General features: G+C 42.7%; 1 protein-coding gene across 3 annotated transcripts in view; it reads left to right on the top strand.

The window, feature by feature from the left end:
- KIF16B (kinesin family member 16B) overlaps positions 1 to 17,786 on the top strand; it is a 279,324-nt gene that overhangs the window by 199,407 nt on the left and 62,131 nt on the right. For 2 of the 3 annotated variants that reach the window (XM_059134082.1, XM_059134084.1), the window contains exon 23: positions 6,419 to 6,541. The exons of the other annotated variant lie outside the window; for it this stretch is intronic. In XM_059134082.1, coding sequence (XP_058990065.1) covers positions 6,419 to 6,541 — 123 coding nt within the window. The remainder of the gene's footprint in view (positions 1 to 6,418; positions 6,542 to 17,786) is intronic. 3 annotated transcript variants of the gene reach the window in all.

Raw genomic sequence — 17,786 nt, 5'->3', positions numbered from 1 at the left:
TGAAGTTGATTTTTTTCTGATTTCTAAGTTCTTTTATTGGAATTTCTAGACATTAAAAATTATTTCTCTTTTTAGGAGTTGGTGTTTGTTTTTCCCCTCCCAAAAGAATGCCCATGGAAGTTTCTTTGCAACTTTGTTGTTCCCTTTTGTGAACCTAAGTTTCCTTTTTGCTCTTTGGATTTTTAGCTCCTATAGAAGAAAAGCTCGGATACAGTCCTAGTGTGAACGTGGCACAGATAACCTTGAATGCTAAGCATTGGTCATCTAACTGAAGCTGAAATAATATGCTCCACCGACACCTGATGGAATCCTCCCCCACTTTCCAACTTTCATTTCTCCTGGGCCTTAGAACTGAGCACAGGTTGTACCAAAACTAGGGCTCCACAAAAATCAGTGAAGATGAGGGATACTTTCATGAATAATCAGTCACATTGTAGAATTAGAAAAGAAAATACCAGGTTTTCCTTCCTGAACATCCTAAATTGTCAATATTTATGTTTGGCATAAGAGCCACTTAGCATTTTTTGCCCTGTTCTCCTTCATCATACTAGACTCATTCTCGAATCTTTTGAGAATTTCATCCATTTAATGGTGAGTTTTCCAGAGATAATGACCATTAAAGGGACCAGTCTTTCATGATCTAGAGAAAGATGGTAACGTTTTTAATAGTTTCCAGTTGAAACATTCATCAGATAACTGGTCTTTCAAACTTTGAAACAATGTTGGTCACCTCAGATCTAGAAGGATGAAATCACCTATTCTGGTAAGAGTCGTGGATTAGACCGTTTTGGATTTAGATCCAAACCCTTTTGGATTTGCCCTAAGGCCACTAAGGGTAAATAAGATACTCCACAAATATCTATTTCCAACAGTTTGTCATTTTCTGGTTAGTTTATCCCTAAAGATCTATAATCAAAATGAGAGGAATACTCCTTTATTTGAAAGCCCTTATTCCTGTTTCCTCATGCAAATATTTTTAACTCCCATCACTTTAAAATGAGATCGGGTTAGCGTTGTCTTTTCATGGTCAGAGGATACCTGTAGCATGTGTGGCTACCTCCCTTAGAACACTCCACTCCAGCTCTGTGTACTCTGATTTCAGAGGCCATGTGGTATTAGCACAAGGTCATCACAGCCGAGGCAGGTGTCCCCTTCTGGAGGTGAATATAAACATGTCTTGACTCTCGACTTTATTCATAATCTGCACATGCTCACACAAGGTCTCTGTATTCTCTGCCTCTGGGGCATAAGAGGTCCTTGCTACATCATAGCTCTGATTAGAACCATCAGTGTGGCCTGTGTGGTGGAAAAGAGGAGGGAGTCAAATACCGGCTATGCTGGAAACAGAGAGAGGAGAATTGGCAATTGTGTTAAAGCTGATAAAAAGCCAGGGTTGCCTGTGTTTAAGAAGCAAACCTTGGATATTTGGCTCTAGGAGATCAGACGGCAGTCCTTAGGTCTGACCTTGTCCTAGTCAGAGCATACACTGAATTCCACCATCTGGTACATAATTAGAGTATTTAGGGGAAATGTTGATGGCTCCCTGTAGGATTGGTCCATTCTGTGCCCTCTGTGGTACCGACATTGACTTCCTATTAATTTCCTTAATTTGTCCCTTTTGAAGGAGACAGCCTGAGTAGGAAGAGAAGATTCTAATCTGAATATTCAAAATGTAGCCCATGTTCCGCTTGCTTTCTTTGGCTAAGGACCCGACTATAGTGTTTCCCCAACAACGGAAAAGTAGTATAGTTGTTGACATAAGAGATCATTTCATTAAAAGCTACCAGAAAAATATTTTTTCGTATCTTATTTTAAAAGATATTTCTTATTTAGAGAAATATAACCCAAGTTATTCACTATGTACTTTTGCCTGACCTTTCATTTCTAAATAGAACCACTCCACAAGGCATTTAAAGTTCCTTGAAATGTCCCGTGTATTTATCCAGCTCTGCTGTAAGAGGTGCCTCTGTCCTGTCGTGTTTCTTCACCTCCTCATAAGATGTATGACCAACTTCCTTTCCAAGTCTAAGCATCTTCTTTGCCACATGTAGGGAAACTGTGACTGATTCCAAAATAAATAGTTCCGTGGGAATTTAAAAGTTCCCTTAAATAATAGGATGTAAGGTGATACAGCACACGTTTACTTGTCTAGCACGAAACTCAAGATACTCAAAATATAGCTATTTTCAAATAAAAAATAGCTATATTTTGAGTTCTCCTTCCTTTCCAGCATAAACATGGTTTAGGAGTATGTCAGGAACCTTTCGTGCCATGTCCTGAGAAGTCTACATTTCTCATAAAAGTTGACTGCAAAGTAGTTTCTAAAAATTACATTGCAGCAGTGGTTTGATGGAAACACATAGTTTTGATTTGTCTCTCTGTTCCTCTCTCCACAGATAAAGCTCAAATGTCTTCAGATCCCTAGCTTATTTTTCAGTTAATCATTTCTGCAATTATACGTTTCTCTACACTCATTAATATTTAGCTACTCTGAAATCTTTGAGACTGAAGTAAACTGTGCCTGTGGGTAGTAACAATATTTCCAGCCCCCAATATGCTATTCAATAATGGAGAGAGAAGTATCTATCTTCTCAGCAAAGGGTGCAGTTAAACGTCACTGTCTGATCCTGTGATTGGGGCAATGGCTCTTTTTTTTTTTTTTTTTTTAAAGGGTTTTATTTATTTATTTGAGAGAGGGAGCACAAGCAAGGGGAGAGGCAGAGAGAGAAGCAAGCAGGCTTCCTGCTGAGCAGGGAACCCAACAAGTGGCTCGAGCCCAGGGTCCTGGGATCATGACCTGATTTAGGCGAGTGACATAGATATTATAAGATTTAGCTGAGCGACATAAACATTACAAGATCCAGTTCTTCCCAGATAAATGGTCCCTATTTCATTCATGCACCCATTTACCCAAATTTGTAAATTATCCAACGCATGGCTTTTTTTTCTTAAAAGGATCAGCAGCTTTCCTTTCATTAGGGATTGATTTTGCGATTATAAAATTCTTAGAGAACTTTCCAGTCTTAAAATGTCTATGTAGTAACCAGACCATCAGTTTCAGTCTTATCCCACTTAGCATGTTGACTTATAAAAAGGGAAAGTGAAGTTGGCTAACTTTAGAATGTAATCCATCTGGAGTGGAAAAACCAAATCTTTGTTCAAAATTTGATGCAGCTGAGAAAAACTAAAGGTCTTAGAAACTACAGAGACTTTGCAGAAGTTATTTTATTTTGTATTCCCAGGACCTAAACTTGTGCATGGCACATGGTAAGTGCTCAGTAAGAGATACCAGTGTTTGATTGTATACCCGAAGGGTGCCTATAAGAGAAGGCACTCAGGAGGTTAAAATTAAGTCTCCTTTGCTTAGTTAATAATACATCTGGATATTTTTGGCTGCAGCTCTTCCTCAGTAAAAGTCATGGCATTTAGATAGCCATGTGTTTATTCATAGTTTTTCTTACTCAGTGCCCCATCACAAATTTCTTTTTTTATTTAAATTTTTTATTTTAATTCCAGTTAGTTAACATCCAGCATTATATTCACTGCAGGTTATAATATAGTAAGTCGACAGTTCCATACATTCCCTGGTGCTCATGATGACACAGACACTCCTGAATCCCCATCGCCTCGTTCATCTGTCCCCTACCTGCCTCCCCTCTGGTAACCATTAGATCGTTCCCTATAATTAGGAATCGGTTTCTTGTTCTTTCTGTCTGTCTCATTTTTTCCATTTGCTTATTTGTTTTGTTTCTTAAATTCCACATAGGCATGAAATCATAAGATATTTGTCTTTCTCTGACTTATTTCACTTAGCATAATATGGTCTGGCTCCATCCATGTTGTTGCAAATGGCAAGATTTTTGTTCTTTCTTATGGCTGAGTAATATTCCATTGTAGACCTACATCACGTCTTCTTTATCCATTCCTCAGTCATTGGACACTTGGCCTGCTTCCATAGCTTGGCTGTTATAAATAAGGATGCTGTAAACCCCCATCACAGTTTTCTAATCCTGCTGGAATTATCAGTTTACTTGTCAGTCTCCCTCTAACCAGAATTCCCCCGGGGCAGGACACTGTCATGCTCACAGCTGGGTTCCCGCTGTATAGAAGAGATTTGCTAAATACTGTGCCCATTTCCATAGGCATGAGACTGAAGCGCAGAGAGGGTGGGTGGGTGACTGTTAGGCTCAGATAAAGTCCTAATGCTAGAATTTGATTCTGGGTCTTCTCTTTCCACTCTCCGCGTCTTTGACATGACTTACCCGTGGGATCCCAAGTGATATTTCAGGGATGCCCATAATGGTAGAGGTTCAGGACTGAGTATTTATGCTCGATGCTATTATCCACACCTTTTTAAGAACCCATAATACATGCAATAATACATGGCCCCTCATGAATTTACCTTCCTCCTTCTTCTTTTTCTCATTCTAACCTCTTGGGACAGAGAGAGCACCTCATCAAATGAGCTGTGGCGTTAGCCTTTGGGTGTAACTGGTTGAAAGGGTGAAGTCCTCCTAAGGCTGAGTGCATGGGTTTGATTTCTCAACTAGTATCACCAGTTGTTGGCTTCAGCTCCGGACTGCAGCATTCCTCTCTGCTGAAGGCGTTCTCCCACAGCTGCCAACTTCGAGCTGCAAACTCACACACACTACAACCACTGGATTTCCCAAGTGACTGTGGCAGATTTGGTGAAGAGATTATATTCCTACTTAAAAATGTAGCTATTACATATGGCATAGAAGATTTTTGGGGCTCCGGGAGCAGGGCAAGAACTTCATGGCTCAACCATAGAGACACTTCTTAACAGTAAACATGCTCTTTGAAAATAAATGAAACCACTGATTTATTTCTCTTTTCACCCTTCGAAGAGATACACATATTCCATGTTTCAGGAAATGTCCACCTTTACAGTAATTTGGAAACATACTGTTAATGAACCAAAAGGTCTTTAGCGGTGCACATGTTGAGAAATTCTTTTTTCTAAAGAATTTCCCCTGGGGTCTTTGAAATTGGGGACAGCTAAATAGGTGTACCATTGTGATAAAATTAATCGTTCTTGTTTTGGGTGACTGGTCACGCAGGGAAAAAATTAGATGCTCTAGAAGGGTTTGGTTAACTTTGTAGCATGCCAAAATATTGGCAGTGTCAGCTAGACGAAAGCAGCAATCTGAGCCCCATTGTACACCTCTGTGTCATCCAGAAACCTGAGCTTTCGGTCACACAGCTAGGTTGGGTCTTCCATGGTACACGCAGCTCAGGATCCAGGACCACAGTGAGTTTGACTGCAGAATCGTGGAGTTTCCTTCTTAAATTCTGTGTATGTTGCAATGTTCATGAGCTGACTCTATCTCAGATGGACGAAAAATTTCCTGATGGCAGTAAAGCAGTTGGTGGAGGTGGGCTGGAAGGCGTCATGGTGCACAGGTGGGCACTTGGTTAGCCTGAGTGCAAATCCTAGCTCTTCCCCCTGCCTCCTTCATATTATCTCGACTCTCAGCCTGGGGCCCCTCATCTGATAAAGAGGGTTCAGTAATGGTTAATACCTCACGGGGATTGTGAGGATTAAAGGAAATGATGCATATAAACTCTTCAGCACAGTTCTTGGTACAGTAAGTATTCAATACATGCTAACTATAATTATGATAATCATTTTATTATGGCTACTGCTTTAAAAACAGATTTTCTTGTGTTGTCTAAAGCCCCAGGTTAGTGCAAATGATAAGGATTGTTCAGAGATTCCCACCCATTTATACACTCAAGGGAACTCATTTTGAAGATTTATTTTTTTTCATAATGCTGCCTTCTCAAACCCTCCTGGCTTCCTACCATCCAGACCGTAAATATTTGTCAGAGCCAGGTTGATTACTAATCATATGAAGCCTAAAGAAAATACTTGGTATTTATTTTAATTGTGGTTTAAAGAGCTTTCTGTACTATATAGGCATATAAAAATGCCTTGAAGTTAAAAATGAAGTAAATTTGAATAAGATCTCCAGCTTTTGGAGCTTTATGTACAGCAATCTGATAGTCTGTGAAGAAAAAAGAAGTTTGTCAGATGATCAAGACTTTTCAGAAAAGAGTCTGGTTTACACTGATTTTTTTAAAAGTCGGGATATGTAATCTGTCTCTTTTTTCACTTGTTCTTATAAATTGGAAGGAACTTCAAAGCCAAACAACATTTGAAGTGCTTTTGCCCTAATTTCTTGGAATAGTATACCTAAAGAAATGGTTCTTTGTGATGAGAGAGACTTAGCATTTCTCTTTCAAAGGAAGCCATCATTTTTCTAAATAAACTCTACTAGTTTGATGCTCTCTTCTCTGCTTGAAACACATTTTCTCCTGCCTGCCCAAGCAGGGTATTTGCTGAGGAGTGATCTCGGTTTCTCTTTGTTCTCCCTATCTGATGTGTCTTTGATAGCGGATGGTTTCTCGCTCTTTGGGAGCAAATCCAGACGACCTGAAGGACCCAATTAAAATTAGTATTCCACGCTATGTGCTGTGCGGGCAAGGGAAGGATGAGCACTTCGAGTTTGAGGTCAAGGTAAGTGCCCTTCTTTACTCTTCTGGACGAATGGAGGCTTGAAGCTCCCAGGGCTTTCTCTCTCTTTTTTTTTTCCATAAAGGGAGATGAAGCTACATGTGAACATCTTGTTTTGTAACATATTAATCATGCCCTCCTACAAAGTGGCCTGTGCCAAGTCTAGACTGTAGCACATGGAGAGGTTATCCCATAGAAGGTGGTTGTGGTTGGGGAGTCAGGCAGACATGGAAGAAAGTTCTGGTCACTTGCCAGTCTGGCAAGTAGGGTGACCAACCCTTGTTGGTTATGTAGGAGTTTTTGCTCTCGGCATTGGAAATGCCACACCCTGCGAAACCATTAGGTGCCAGTTGAAACATGACAGTCAGTCACCTTATCCCCGGGCTTAAGCTCGATTTTCTTATCTATACATATGGGAATAATAATGTTTATGTTACAAGGATATCAGCTAACATAAAATGCTGAGTCTAGTATCTGGTATATAATAATAAGTTATAACCATTTGCTTTTATTACTACTGCTGTTTTTTTGTTATTTCTGTTATTATTAATTTAGGAAGCTTTCCTAATCCATTTTAGGTTTTATTTGATTTATGCGACTTTTCAGGAAGAGATGTGCCTGCTTCCTTACATCATACTTTCCGAAATAATGACTTCATCTTATTCCTAATTTAGTTCCATTAACTCATAACACTTCCTTAAATATTGCTGGAGGCTCTCCCCTCCTCAAGGAATTAATGATGAGTCACCCTTCTTTATTTTCAAGCATAGCTGAGGTTATTGATGTAATGATGTCCACTAGAGTCGTAGTCTGCAGCTGCATGAGGGTGTTCTTGGAGGTGAACCTCCAGACTGGGAATCTGGATGCTGAAGTCTTCAGGCTCTGACTCTGCTACATTTCGTTGAGTGACCCTGAGTCTTTACTTTCTCAGTGTCTCGGTTTTCTCATTGGTAGAATGGGGAAATTGGATCACACCAGTGGTTTCCAAATTTCTTCTCAACAAAGACATTTGTTCAGCAGATACTGATGAGGAAGGGCACTGCAGAAAGCGGACCAACGTGGAGCTGCTGTGGAGAGGGAGGGAAGAGGGAGCCTGAAGCCAGCCAGCCCCGCACCCCTCACCTCCCCAGCCACCGATCACACCCCTGGGCCCTTGGGATCCTTCTTTCCCTTTAGGCATGCGTGTTCTTTCAGTCTTCCTGGAGAAAAAATACAAATGAGTCTTAGGATAAATCAAGCTCCCAGATTCTTATTTCTATATACTGTTTTCCTTTTTATTTTTTAAACCTAGGCATTAATTTATTTGAGGTTCCTATTGAGAGTACATGTTCTCTGGGTGGTGGTTGTGGTGGTGGTGGTGGTGGTGGTGGTGTTTTGATCTTTTCTGGCCAGATTGTGTGGTTTCATATTCAAATGTTATGCCACGTCTGTGAACCAGTACTTCTCACTGCCCCTAACTTAAAGCCTAATTCCTGCTGAGTTTCTTTTCTGTCATTTGAAATTGTGTGTGTGTGTGTGTGTGTGTGTGTGTAGAGCTCCCTTTGTACATACATGTTATGTTGATATTTATACATATATCAAAATAATTTCTGAAGGTGTATGCGTTAATCCCATATATTTTTAAAAGATTTTATTGATTGGAAAAAGAATGAGAGAGAGAGCATGAGAGGGGAGAGGGTCAGAGGGAGAAGCAGACTCTCTGCTCTCACTGAGCAGGGAGCCCAATGCAGGACTCGATCCTGGGACTCCAGGAACATGACCCCAGCCAAAGATAGTCACTTAACCAACTGAGTCACCCAGGTGCCCCTAATTCCATCTTTTTAATTAGAGGGTGAAGACTGGCTTTTACCAGCTCAGAATTTGAATTCTCCTCAACAGAGAACTCACAGCACTGGAGGACATGTTTTGTTGATGCATAGATATATTTTATTACTTAAAACTTTTTTTAAAGGTTTATTTATTTGAGAGAGAAAATGAGTGAGAGTGCAGGGAGGGGCAGAGGGAGATGGAGAGGATTTCAAGCAGATTCTCTGCTGAGTGTAGAGCCTGTCACGGGGCTCCATCTCATGGCCCTAGGATCATGACTGGAACCAAAACCGAGAGTTGACTGCTTAATGGACTGAGCCACCCAGGTGCCCCAAGATATATTTTATTTTAACAGATAAGTGTGTTAATAAAATATAACTATTAAATTGATTTCATGCATAAAAGATAAGACATGGATAAAGAGGGTACTTAATTGATGTAGTGTGATCTCACTTTTATGTGGAACCAGAAAAACAGCCCATGTTCACAGATACAGAGAACAGATAGGTGATTGCTTATCTGTAGGTGGGGTGGGGTGGGTGAGATGGGTACAGGTGGTCTAAAGTTATAAAATATGTCCTGAGGATGTCATTATAGATCGCAATTATAGTAAATAATGCTGTATATTTGAAAGTTGCTGAGAGTAAATCTTAAAAAGTTCTCATCATAAGAACAAAAAAATTTAACCGTTCCTGTGTGGTGAGGGAGATTCGCAAGACTTAGGAGGTGATCATTTAACAATATATAAAAATGGCGAATTATTACATTATACACCTGAAACTAATATGTTGTTAAACCAGTTATACTTCAATAACTCAAAAAAAGAAAAGAATTAGAACAAAAGCTGAGTTGATTCAAATAAAAATTGCAAGCAAATCATAGGTCAGGCCATAGCAGATCTGGCCAAAATCGTGAAGATGGTACTGTGAAGGCGGTTAGAGAACCCAGATACAGAAAATCATGTCGAACCTTTGAAAATCTCGGCTTCCACCTCAGAATATATAAAATCCAAATCCAAAGTGTTCAGCTTTCTTTGAACATAGCAAACCCAAGTTCTGAGAGCATGTCATTGTCTTGCTCCCTTTTTGTACTTGTCAGGTGCTGTAATCAGCACCAGGAGAGGCCCGTGAGCTTTTGCCTGGAGAATCCCCAGTTCTCTGTGCAGGAAGGGCCACCAGACACATTTGCAGGTAAGTGTGTGGAGCGTCTCACATTCTCCTGGGGATACTCAGTCACAGAAGTCTCAGGGCCTCAGTACTAGAAACAAACATGACCCAAATGTACAGTCCCTCTCTTGAACAAAACAAAAATGGCTGCGCCCAGCAAACACATAGCTGTTGGGGTAGTGCTGGGTGTGCCGATGTCCGTCCAGGTTCCGCCAGTTAATCTCCACAAGAGACTAACTGTAGAGTAGGGACAAAGACACCTGTCTGGCTGGGCTGGTGTGAGCAGCATTTGAATGTAGGTGTGTAAAGTGCTTAGAATGGCACCTGCCACTTCCTAAGTGCTGGATGAGTGTTTGTTCAAAAAAAAAAAAAAAAAAAAGGTAAACTTTTTATTTATTTTTTTTTTAATTTAACTTTATTTTTTCAGTGTTCCAAGATTCATTGTTTATGCACCACACCCAGTGCTCTATGCAATACATCCCTCCTTAATAAGATTTTCTTTATTTACTTGAGAGAGGGAGAGAGTGAGAATGGGAGGAAGGGAGAGGGACAAGCAGACTCCATGCTCATCGAGGAGTCAGACGCAGGGCTCAATCCCACAACCCTGAGATCATGTTCTGAGATGAAATCAAGAGTCAGATACTCAACTGACTAAGTTACGCAGATGCCTCATAAAAAAACAAGTAAATTTTTAAAAAGCATGGGGACTGAGTGAGATTTAACCCTTGGAATCCTCTTAATGACTTCTGATACCCAGTGTGTCTGAGAATTTTCAACTTTTTTTTTTCAGTTTGAAATTGAATTTTAAATTTTGAATTTTAAAATTAAGTATGGGGGCTTCTGGGCACCTAGGCGGCTCATGCAGTTAAGCGACTGACTCTCGGTTTCAGCTCAGGTCATGATCTCAGTGTCATGAGATTGAGCCCTGGGTCAGGATCCACATTTAGCGTGGTGACTGCCTGGGACTCTCTCTCTCTCTCCCTCCGCCCCTCCCCTCCTGCACTCGCTCTCTCCTCTCTCTCAAACGAATAAATCTTTTTTTTTTTTTTTTAAAGATTTTACTTATCTGACAGAGAGTGTGCGCACATGCACAAGCAGGGGGTGGGAGAGCAGCAGGCAGAGGGAGTAGCAGGCTCCCCACTGATCAGGGAGGCAGGCGCGGGGCTTGATCCCAAGACCCTGGGATCATGACCCAAGCTGAAGGCAGACACTTAACAGACTGAGCCACCCAGGTGCCCCAAATAAATACACCTTTAAAAACAATTAAGTATGACAGCCTTTTCCATCCATTATCTGATTATATGGTACATTGGCAATGTTTTCTAGAACATACAGTCACACTTATGGTAACAGTTTGGCTACTACTCAAGTCTTTTCTTGGTGAACCAGTCGATGTAAGGTGGTTAAGGTAAAAGTATTGTTTTTTTTTTTTTTTTAAGTCTATTTAGTTTTAGACCTTCTTTGAAGGAAAGTCTGATGTTAATGTATATAGATATTTTATACTATTACACTTCAAACTTCAGAAAAATCTTTGCTGCTTCTTTTTTTAAACAAAAATCAATTTCTTTTTTCTACCCTTTCCCCTTGATGGTCTTAAAGGTCTCCTGGGGTCCTGAATGCACCTGGCAATGCTCTGTGATCAGCAGGGAAGGGTCTTGACATCTGGTATTAGACCCCTGTTGACTGCATAACTTGCTGGTGGTTGCTGCCAGTTCACTTAAAGGGCCAAGCTGACCAATGAACACACAGGACCCCCTGGGTGCAAGTCTCTATGAACTGAATTTGCAGGCCCCAGAGAGGGGACTGGGAAGGGGCACTCAGTCGTGTAGCTGCCCAGAGTCTCTCCACTTCTCCCTCACCCTTCCTGTTCCCTCTGCCTGCCTTTGCTGAGATAGAATTTATTAGTTATTCAAGTCATGCCTTCTTGTAATCCCCAGTGGGATAGCTCTCGTTGGATTGTTTGTGGCTGGATGAATAGTTGTAGTTATGGTTAAGGTACTATTTGAGGTCAGGTACAGGGAGTGGGATTTTGGGGGAGGAAGGGAGACAGCAGTGGTTCTCAAATGTTCATCTTCTGATCCCTGATCCGTCCCATGGAGGTTCCCATTACTGGGCTTTAAAATGAGAAAAATCGTGTTTTTCATTAAACCAGAATTTAATATATTTAATTCAAAAAGACTGTCTTTTTGTATCTTCTTTATTGAGGGACTAAAAACAGCTTTATTTTATGGAGTAACTATGAAAATAGATATATAGTGTTTTGTTTTTTGGTCACATTTAATTTTTTCAGTCAACTTTGTTAAGGCGTAATTGACATACAGTGAAGTGCACACATTTTAAGTGTACTTTGATGAGTTTTGGCATACCTACACTCATGTAGCCAGCACCCCTATCAGGACTTCAGACTTTTCATCATTCCAGAAAGATTCTTTATATTCAGTGCCCCTGCCCAGCCTCTGGGTGAGCTCTGAGCTGCTTTCTGTAACTACAGATGACCCGTGCCTCTTCTAGCGTACCATGTAAATGGGACCGGGCAGCATTTACTCCTTTGTGTCTGGATGCTTCTGTGTAGTCTGATGTGCTGGAGATTCATCTCTGTATTTGACTATAACAGAAATTTGTTTCTTTTTAGTGCTACATAGCATCCCGCCTGTGGATATATTACAGTTTGTGGAATGGTGTTTGTCTTAATGTCCTTATTTGACGCCACAGAAGGTTGTCATCTCTGTGATGCACTCCTTCCATCCCCCACCTCCTTATTTTACTGATCCTTGAAGGACACGTGCTTGGGCATCCCAGGGTGAAGGCATCCATTACCGTGGCCCTTGCAGTGATCCCTCCCAGCAGGTCACAGGAATACAAACCCTCTGGGACCATCCACATTCTCGCCAAGAGATATATGTCTTTCTGACTTCTGTCAGAGACGGATGGAGAAGTGGGGGGTGGTGCCAGTCTGGCTGCTGGCTGAGAAGCTGAGTATGGTTGAATGTCACCTGCTGGCCAGCAGAAGGTGCCTGTCAGGAGTGTGCTGGCCCTGAACCATGGCCAGCACAGGTTATCCCGCCGACCGGCCTACTGCAGCCGTCTTAACACCCGGGCGTCAAATGCTTGTCCACGATTGATACAGGAAATCTGTTACAACTGTGTTACAATTGCCATTTTCAGTGAGCCAAGACCAGAGTGGAGAGAATTTAATCTTTAAGTTCTATTTCATCAGGATACAAAACAGAAATCTTGTGGTTAAGTTCAACAGAGGCTGGCATACTCTTATGTTCAAGAAATAAGCTGGTGTTTCTAGCATTGTTTTAAACTCTCTGCCATTTATCTTATGTATTAATATTATAGTGTAAAAAACATAAGCCAACACTGTTTTGTTTTGTTTTTTAATATTTTGTTTCCTGATAGTTTTTATTCCTGTAAAAACTGTAGGTGATCTCACCAGGAGATTGCCTTCCTGTCTGCTTCCCAGAGTGTGGACTTCTGCAGTAGGACCCTCCCCTCTCACCCATTCCCTATCCTGTTACCCTGTTTCCTCCCTCAGAACAGGTGTCACAGCCCATGGTCACATGGTTTTCTTGCAGTCACTGTCATGTTCATAGCAGGTCTTCTCTGGAGATGTAAGCCCTTGGGCCCTTCTCACTGAGTCATCAGCCCTCCCACAGGCCGGGACTGGGAATGGTCACGCAGAAGAGGTCACTCAACAATATGACCCCCACAAGTCCGCCACTAGGTCCTCTCTCTGGTCTTCCAGGGTGGGGACTGGCAAATCAGGCCCCTGGACTGTGTCTGCGTGCAAGAGAGCCAGTGCCTGCTGCCTCCGCCTGCCTTCTCCATTCCACCCTCCCACACGCCAGGACACATCCTGGCTCTGATGGTCTCCGGCACCCACGGAGGAGTTCAGTTCTGTTCCGTTCTGCACAGAGGAGTAGCCCTCAGCCCACCCCCTGGACGTTATTCTGGGCACCCCAGCCCCTTGCTCAGGAAGCACGTGTTCTGGAGTCTTCTATAAGGAGCCTTCTGGTGCCCTAGTCATACCCTCCCATCCCCAGGCTGTTCAGGAAAGGACAGGGCCCTACCTTTCTTCAAGTGGTGGCAGGAGATAGGCTCTTTTGTGCAGAATCACTTTGATCCACTTTAGAGCAAAGGAGCACAGGACTACATACTTTACCTCGAACACACGATGTCCAAGACAAAACTATTCCTCATTTTAGTCATCTGATTTTGGTCGAAGGTACCACAGGGATAGTCACCTCCTCTTGCCCCCAGATGTACCTCATTTTGTTCTGACTCATGGTTGGTGGCCTGAGGAGGAGAGGAGAGGCAGAGGGACCAAGGAGGCCTGAGAGCAGGGCAGAGGAATCTTGAGGAAGCCGTTGGGCACAAGCCTGTAGGCTCCTGCCAGTATCGCCTGAGTGCCCTGCCCAGCGGTCCGTTCTCTTTGCTGTCACGTGAGCTTAGGTACTTTGGTCCCCCGTCTGGGCTCCGTCGGTGCTGCCCTGGAGTTGGGGAGATGCTTAGTGCGAGAGCCCTTGGGTCCACCGGGCCCTCCATAGGCAGGAGCCTCTGAAGGAGGCAAAGGGCCACCTTCCAGGGCCATCGGCGCCAGGGCCCAACAGAGTTGTGCAGCAGGATGAAGGCAGCTGGAGCAAACCAGGAGGGGCAATGGAGGATGAGCTTTATTTTGCCCAAACAGAATTTCAAAATGTTCACTGCGTTGTCACCATTTCAAACTTGGGAGATCTGACAGGGAGATCCAAATTCCCCAAGTTTATGTTAAATACCAGAAAATGTAACAACCCTGGACTGGTGTCCCAAAGGGCAGCCCTGCTTGGGGCCAAACAGTGGCTCCTCTTGGGATGGTTCCTATGCCACAGCCTTCACGGCTCCTGGGCAGAGGAGATCGCCTGAGGGAATGGTCCACGCCAAGTCCCCACTACACATAAAGGCTCACACACCGAAAGAGGTCTCTGATCACCCAGTTTATTAAGTCAGTTTAAACAAACACAGATGCAGGAGGAGGCGGGTCAGGTAGACGCTGGAGGGTGGGGCCGGCAGGGGAGCGGCCTGCACTCTCTGAGCTCAGGGTCACCCCACATTCTCCTGCTCTGTCTCTCTTTGCCACTGCAACCTCTCCCACTCTGCTAGCCAGGACTAGAGCTGTGAGCAAGGTGTCTCCATAAACACAGGGCACCCAGAGCAGTGCACACTCGCCGCATGGCAGCATGCCTGGCCGGTGGCCTGCTGGACGGCCCAGGTTGTCACCTGCACTTCTTAGGTAGAGCACATGTGGACTCAGCATGGGATCAGCTCATGGTCACCAGTGGTGTTCATGTGGGGCTGAGTTAGCTGTTGGTCCTGAGCAGGCATGATCATGACCTAATATTTTCTTTCTCTAGGTAACGTTCTAATCTGTTCCCTCATATTTCTCTATTCTGTCTTTCTCTGACACACCCAAAAGGTTTTAGGCCCTTATTTAGCGTGTCTTATGAATTCACTTGTATCTCGCAAGCTGCTTGAGTACAGGCTCTGTTCTGTCTGAGGACTACCTATATCCCCTAAACTGCAGCTTACTTGCTGGCAGTGCTTAGCCCTTCTGATGACTTCATCCATCCTCTGCAGCGGAATGAAGAGTGCTCACGGAACTCGTAGACTCCCGCTCTACTCCCTCTGGTCCGCACCCCCGCACTCTTGGAGCCTTTTGGCATTGTGTTCCTCACTGAACCCTGTAGGCCAGTTGAGTTTGCAACCTCTCCTCAAGGGAGGACACCGTCATCCATCCAGCACCTTCTTCGGCCCAGCCTCTTTGCCAGACATTTCCACAAATGTGCAAACTGTACCAAAATGGGGGGGTATTATTTGCACTTAACAAATTAGGAAATTAGGAATGACTTGCTCAAGGCCACACAGCTAGGAGGGTGAACCAGGTATCAAATACCCATCAGATCTGAGAACTCTGAGCCATGCTGGTGCCCTTGCTTATTCATTTTAATGTGCCTTTTGCAATTTGACTACATTCTGTACTTCTTCGAAGTCAAGGCCGTATTTTCGCGTTGGTCTAAACACGGTGACCATTTCCACATCCTTACCCAATATCTGCTGTTCTTTTTGTATGTGTTTTGATTTTTTATCTTGAGTTCTGTCCAAGTTGCAGGCACTTTGTAAATTGGGGGTCTTACTGAGGCTTTGATAAACCTGGAGAATTTGATGGTGGATAGACCTGCCAGGGAGCGTGAAAAGGAAATGCCCAGAAAATTTGCAGTTTGAGAGTTGAAGCAATCACATTTATAGTCAGAGAAATTTCTCTTTATTTGGCAGAACAGAAATAAGAGCCATTCCAGTCTATTAGATAAACTATGCACACATACATCTTTTAGAAATACTCCCGACTTGATAGAATATAAATGTTCAGAAGGATTTGTGTGTTGGCATCTGAGTCTCTGCTTATTAGTAACTTGATAGATGATCTCCCTGCATGTGTATTAGCACAGCTGAGACAAATGGAGTGTTGCATAAGCCGTGGTCCATCTAGATCCCAGTATTTAGTTTGTGTATTATTTTCAAACATAAATAACAGGTGAAAGAAATAACATTGGGACTCAAAGAATCATATTTTATCCTGATTTTTTTTAAGCACCCCTTCATGTCTCTGAAAACTTTTCTTTCACTGAAAAAAATTAAGAAAAAACATTTTCCCTTTTTTGCACAAAGCAACTAATCTTTTATATCACTTTCATTTGAGCAGTTGCGTTTGTCTTCACAAAGTAAAGGCTGCATATGTGAGAAACCGCACAGAAGAAATGAGATTGACTTCCAAGCACTGTGTTGTGGCCATGCCTTGAATTTTCATTTCAAATGTGTTTTTTCCTTATAAGAATTCATTAATATTTTGTCTTCCATGACTTCAGAATTTGGGGGGGTTTTACATCTCTTTCTGAAATAAAATTGGTTTTTTTGGACTCCCCTCTTGGCAGTTGCTGCCCAAGGATACCCCTTGCCTTTCCATCGTGCATTAGAAAAGGCCTTTCCTTAGGAACATGATCACAGTGCAAGGAGTTACCATTTACTGGGCACCCAGACACCCTGATGGTTGTTTCATATGCTTCTCATTCATCTGTAGGTTAGTATTGTGAGCCCATTTCACAGATGAAGAAGCTGAGGCCTGGAAGGGTTGTGTGGTAGAGCCAAAGTCACACAGCTGATTAGTGACTGGGCTAAAGTTAGGATCCATGTCTGTCTTAATCCATAGTTTTTCATTATTCCATTCTTCAGTGATGCCTGGTAGAGTTTGCATTCTGCACTTTGCCTCTGAATATCTTGGTAATTTGAAGGAAAATTGGTTAGGCTGTCATTCTCGCAATTTCCCACAATTTTAAAGTAGGGTAATTTTCCCTTTTCCTCACTGGTTTTACAGAGGTGTTAGGGGAAGGGAAAAGTACTTATTAGTAATGATCTTGGTTTTGAAAGGCATCCTTCTTACCAGAATCTTAAGAGTCTTCTTACATTCTTTCAGATTTACCTTCAAACTACTAGACAGAGTAAGTACACTAAAATAAATGGTATTATCCCAATTTTGAAGGTGCTAAAATTGAAGCATAAAGAAGTCATAATTTCTAGTTATTGCAAAAAGCTGAGACTTTGGTCAGCTAGAAAGCGCTGTTTGATTTTGCACTGCTTCATGGTTATGTAGATACGGTGTAACTCAGCAACCAGCTGCTAGGCTCCTTTCTTAACAGCAAGCCATATTCAGACTGGTCTGGGAACCAAGGGCTCTCAGGCACTTCCTGTACTTGTTGGTGCTAAATCTACATAGAAGGATGTCTGGGGAGTTTCCTGGTTAACAGGGCTGAATAGTCTTATATCTGTGTGGGTCTCCTATTTTCAGAAGTCTTGATGCTCCAAGCTCCATACGTCTCTCCCGTCCGTGTCACCAATAGTCGGCAGATTTAGGATTGGATTATAGATTCTTCTCTCCTTGCCCAGTGCGCTGGCTTTAAGACCGTGCTCCTGCTGCTAGGGCCTGACTTCTTGACTCAGGAGCCTGAGAGGTAGAATTCCCATAATTGGTAGGCTGCTGGTTCCTCGGCCGCTGCAGCGGAGGAGGATGCCTGCTCTCTTCCGGATCTCAGGATGCACTCTGCGGGTGTGTTTCACCTGGCAGCTATTCCTTTGCCTGGTAGGTGGTTGCTGACACAGTGTCTTTTCCTTTGTGTCCACTTAGCTAGAGAGTTCAACACTCCTTTCGGTTTCTCAGAAAGAAAGGTATATAAACTTGCCCG

This window comes from Mustela lutreola, chromosome 9 (assembly GCF_030435805.1).
Source record: "Mustela lutreola isolate mMusLut2 chromosome 9, mMusLut2.pri, whole genome shotgun sequence".
Classification (NCBI taxonomy): Eukaryota; Metazoa; Chordata; class Mammalia; order Carnivora; family Mustelidae; genus Mustela; species Mustela lutreola.
The sequence above is the reverse complement of the archived record's forward strand: the minus strand, read 5'-3'. Positions and strand labels throughout refer to the sequence as shown.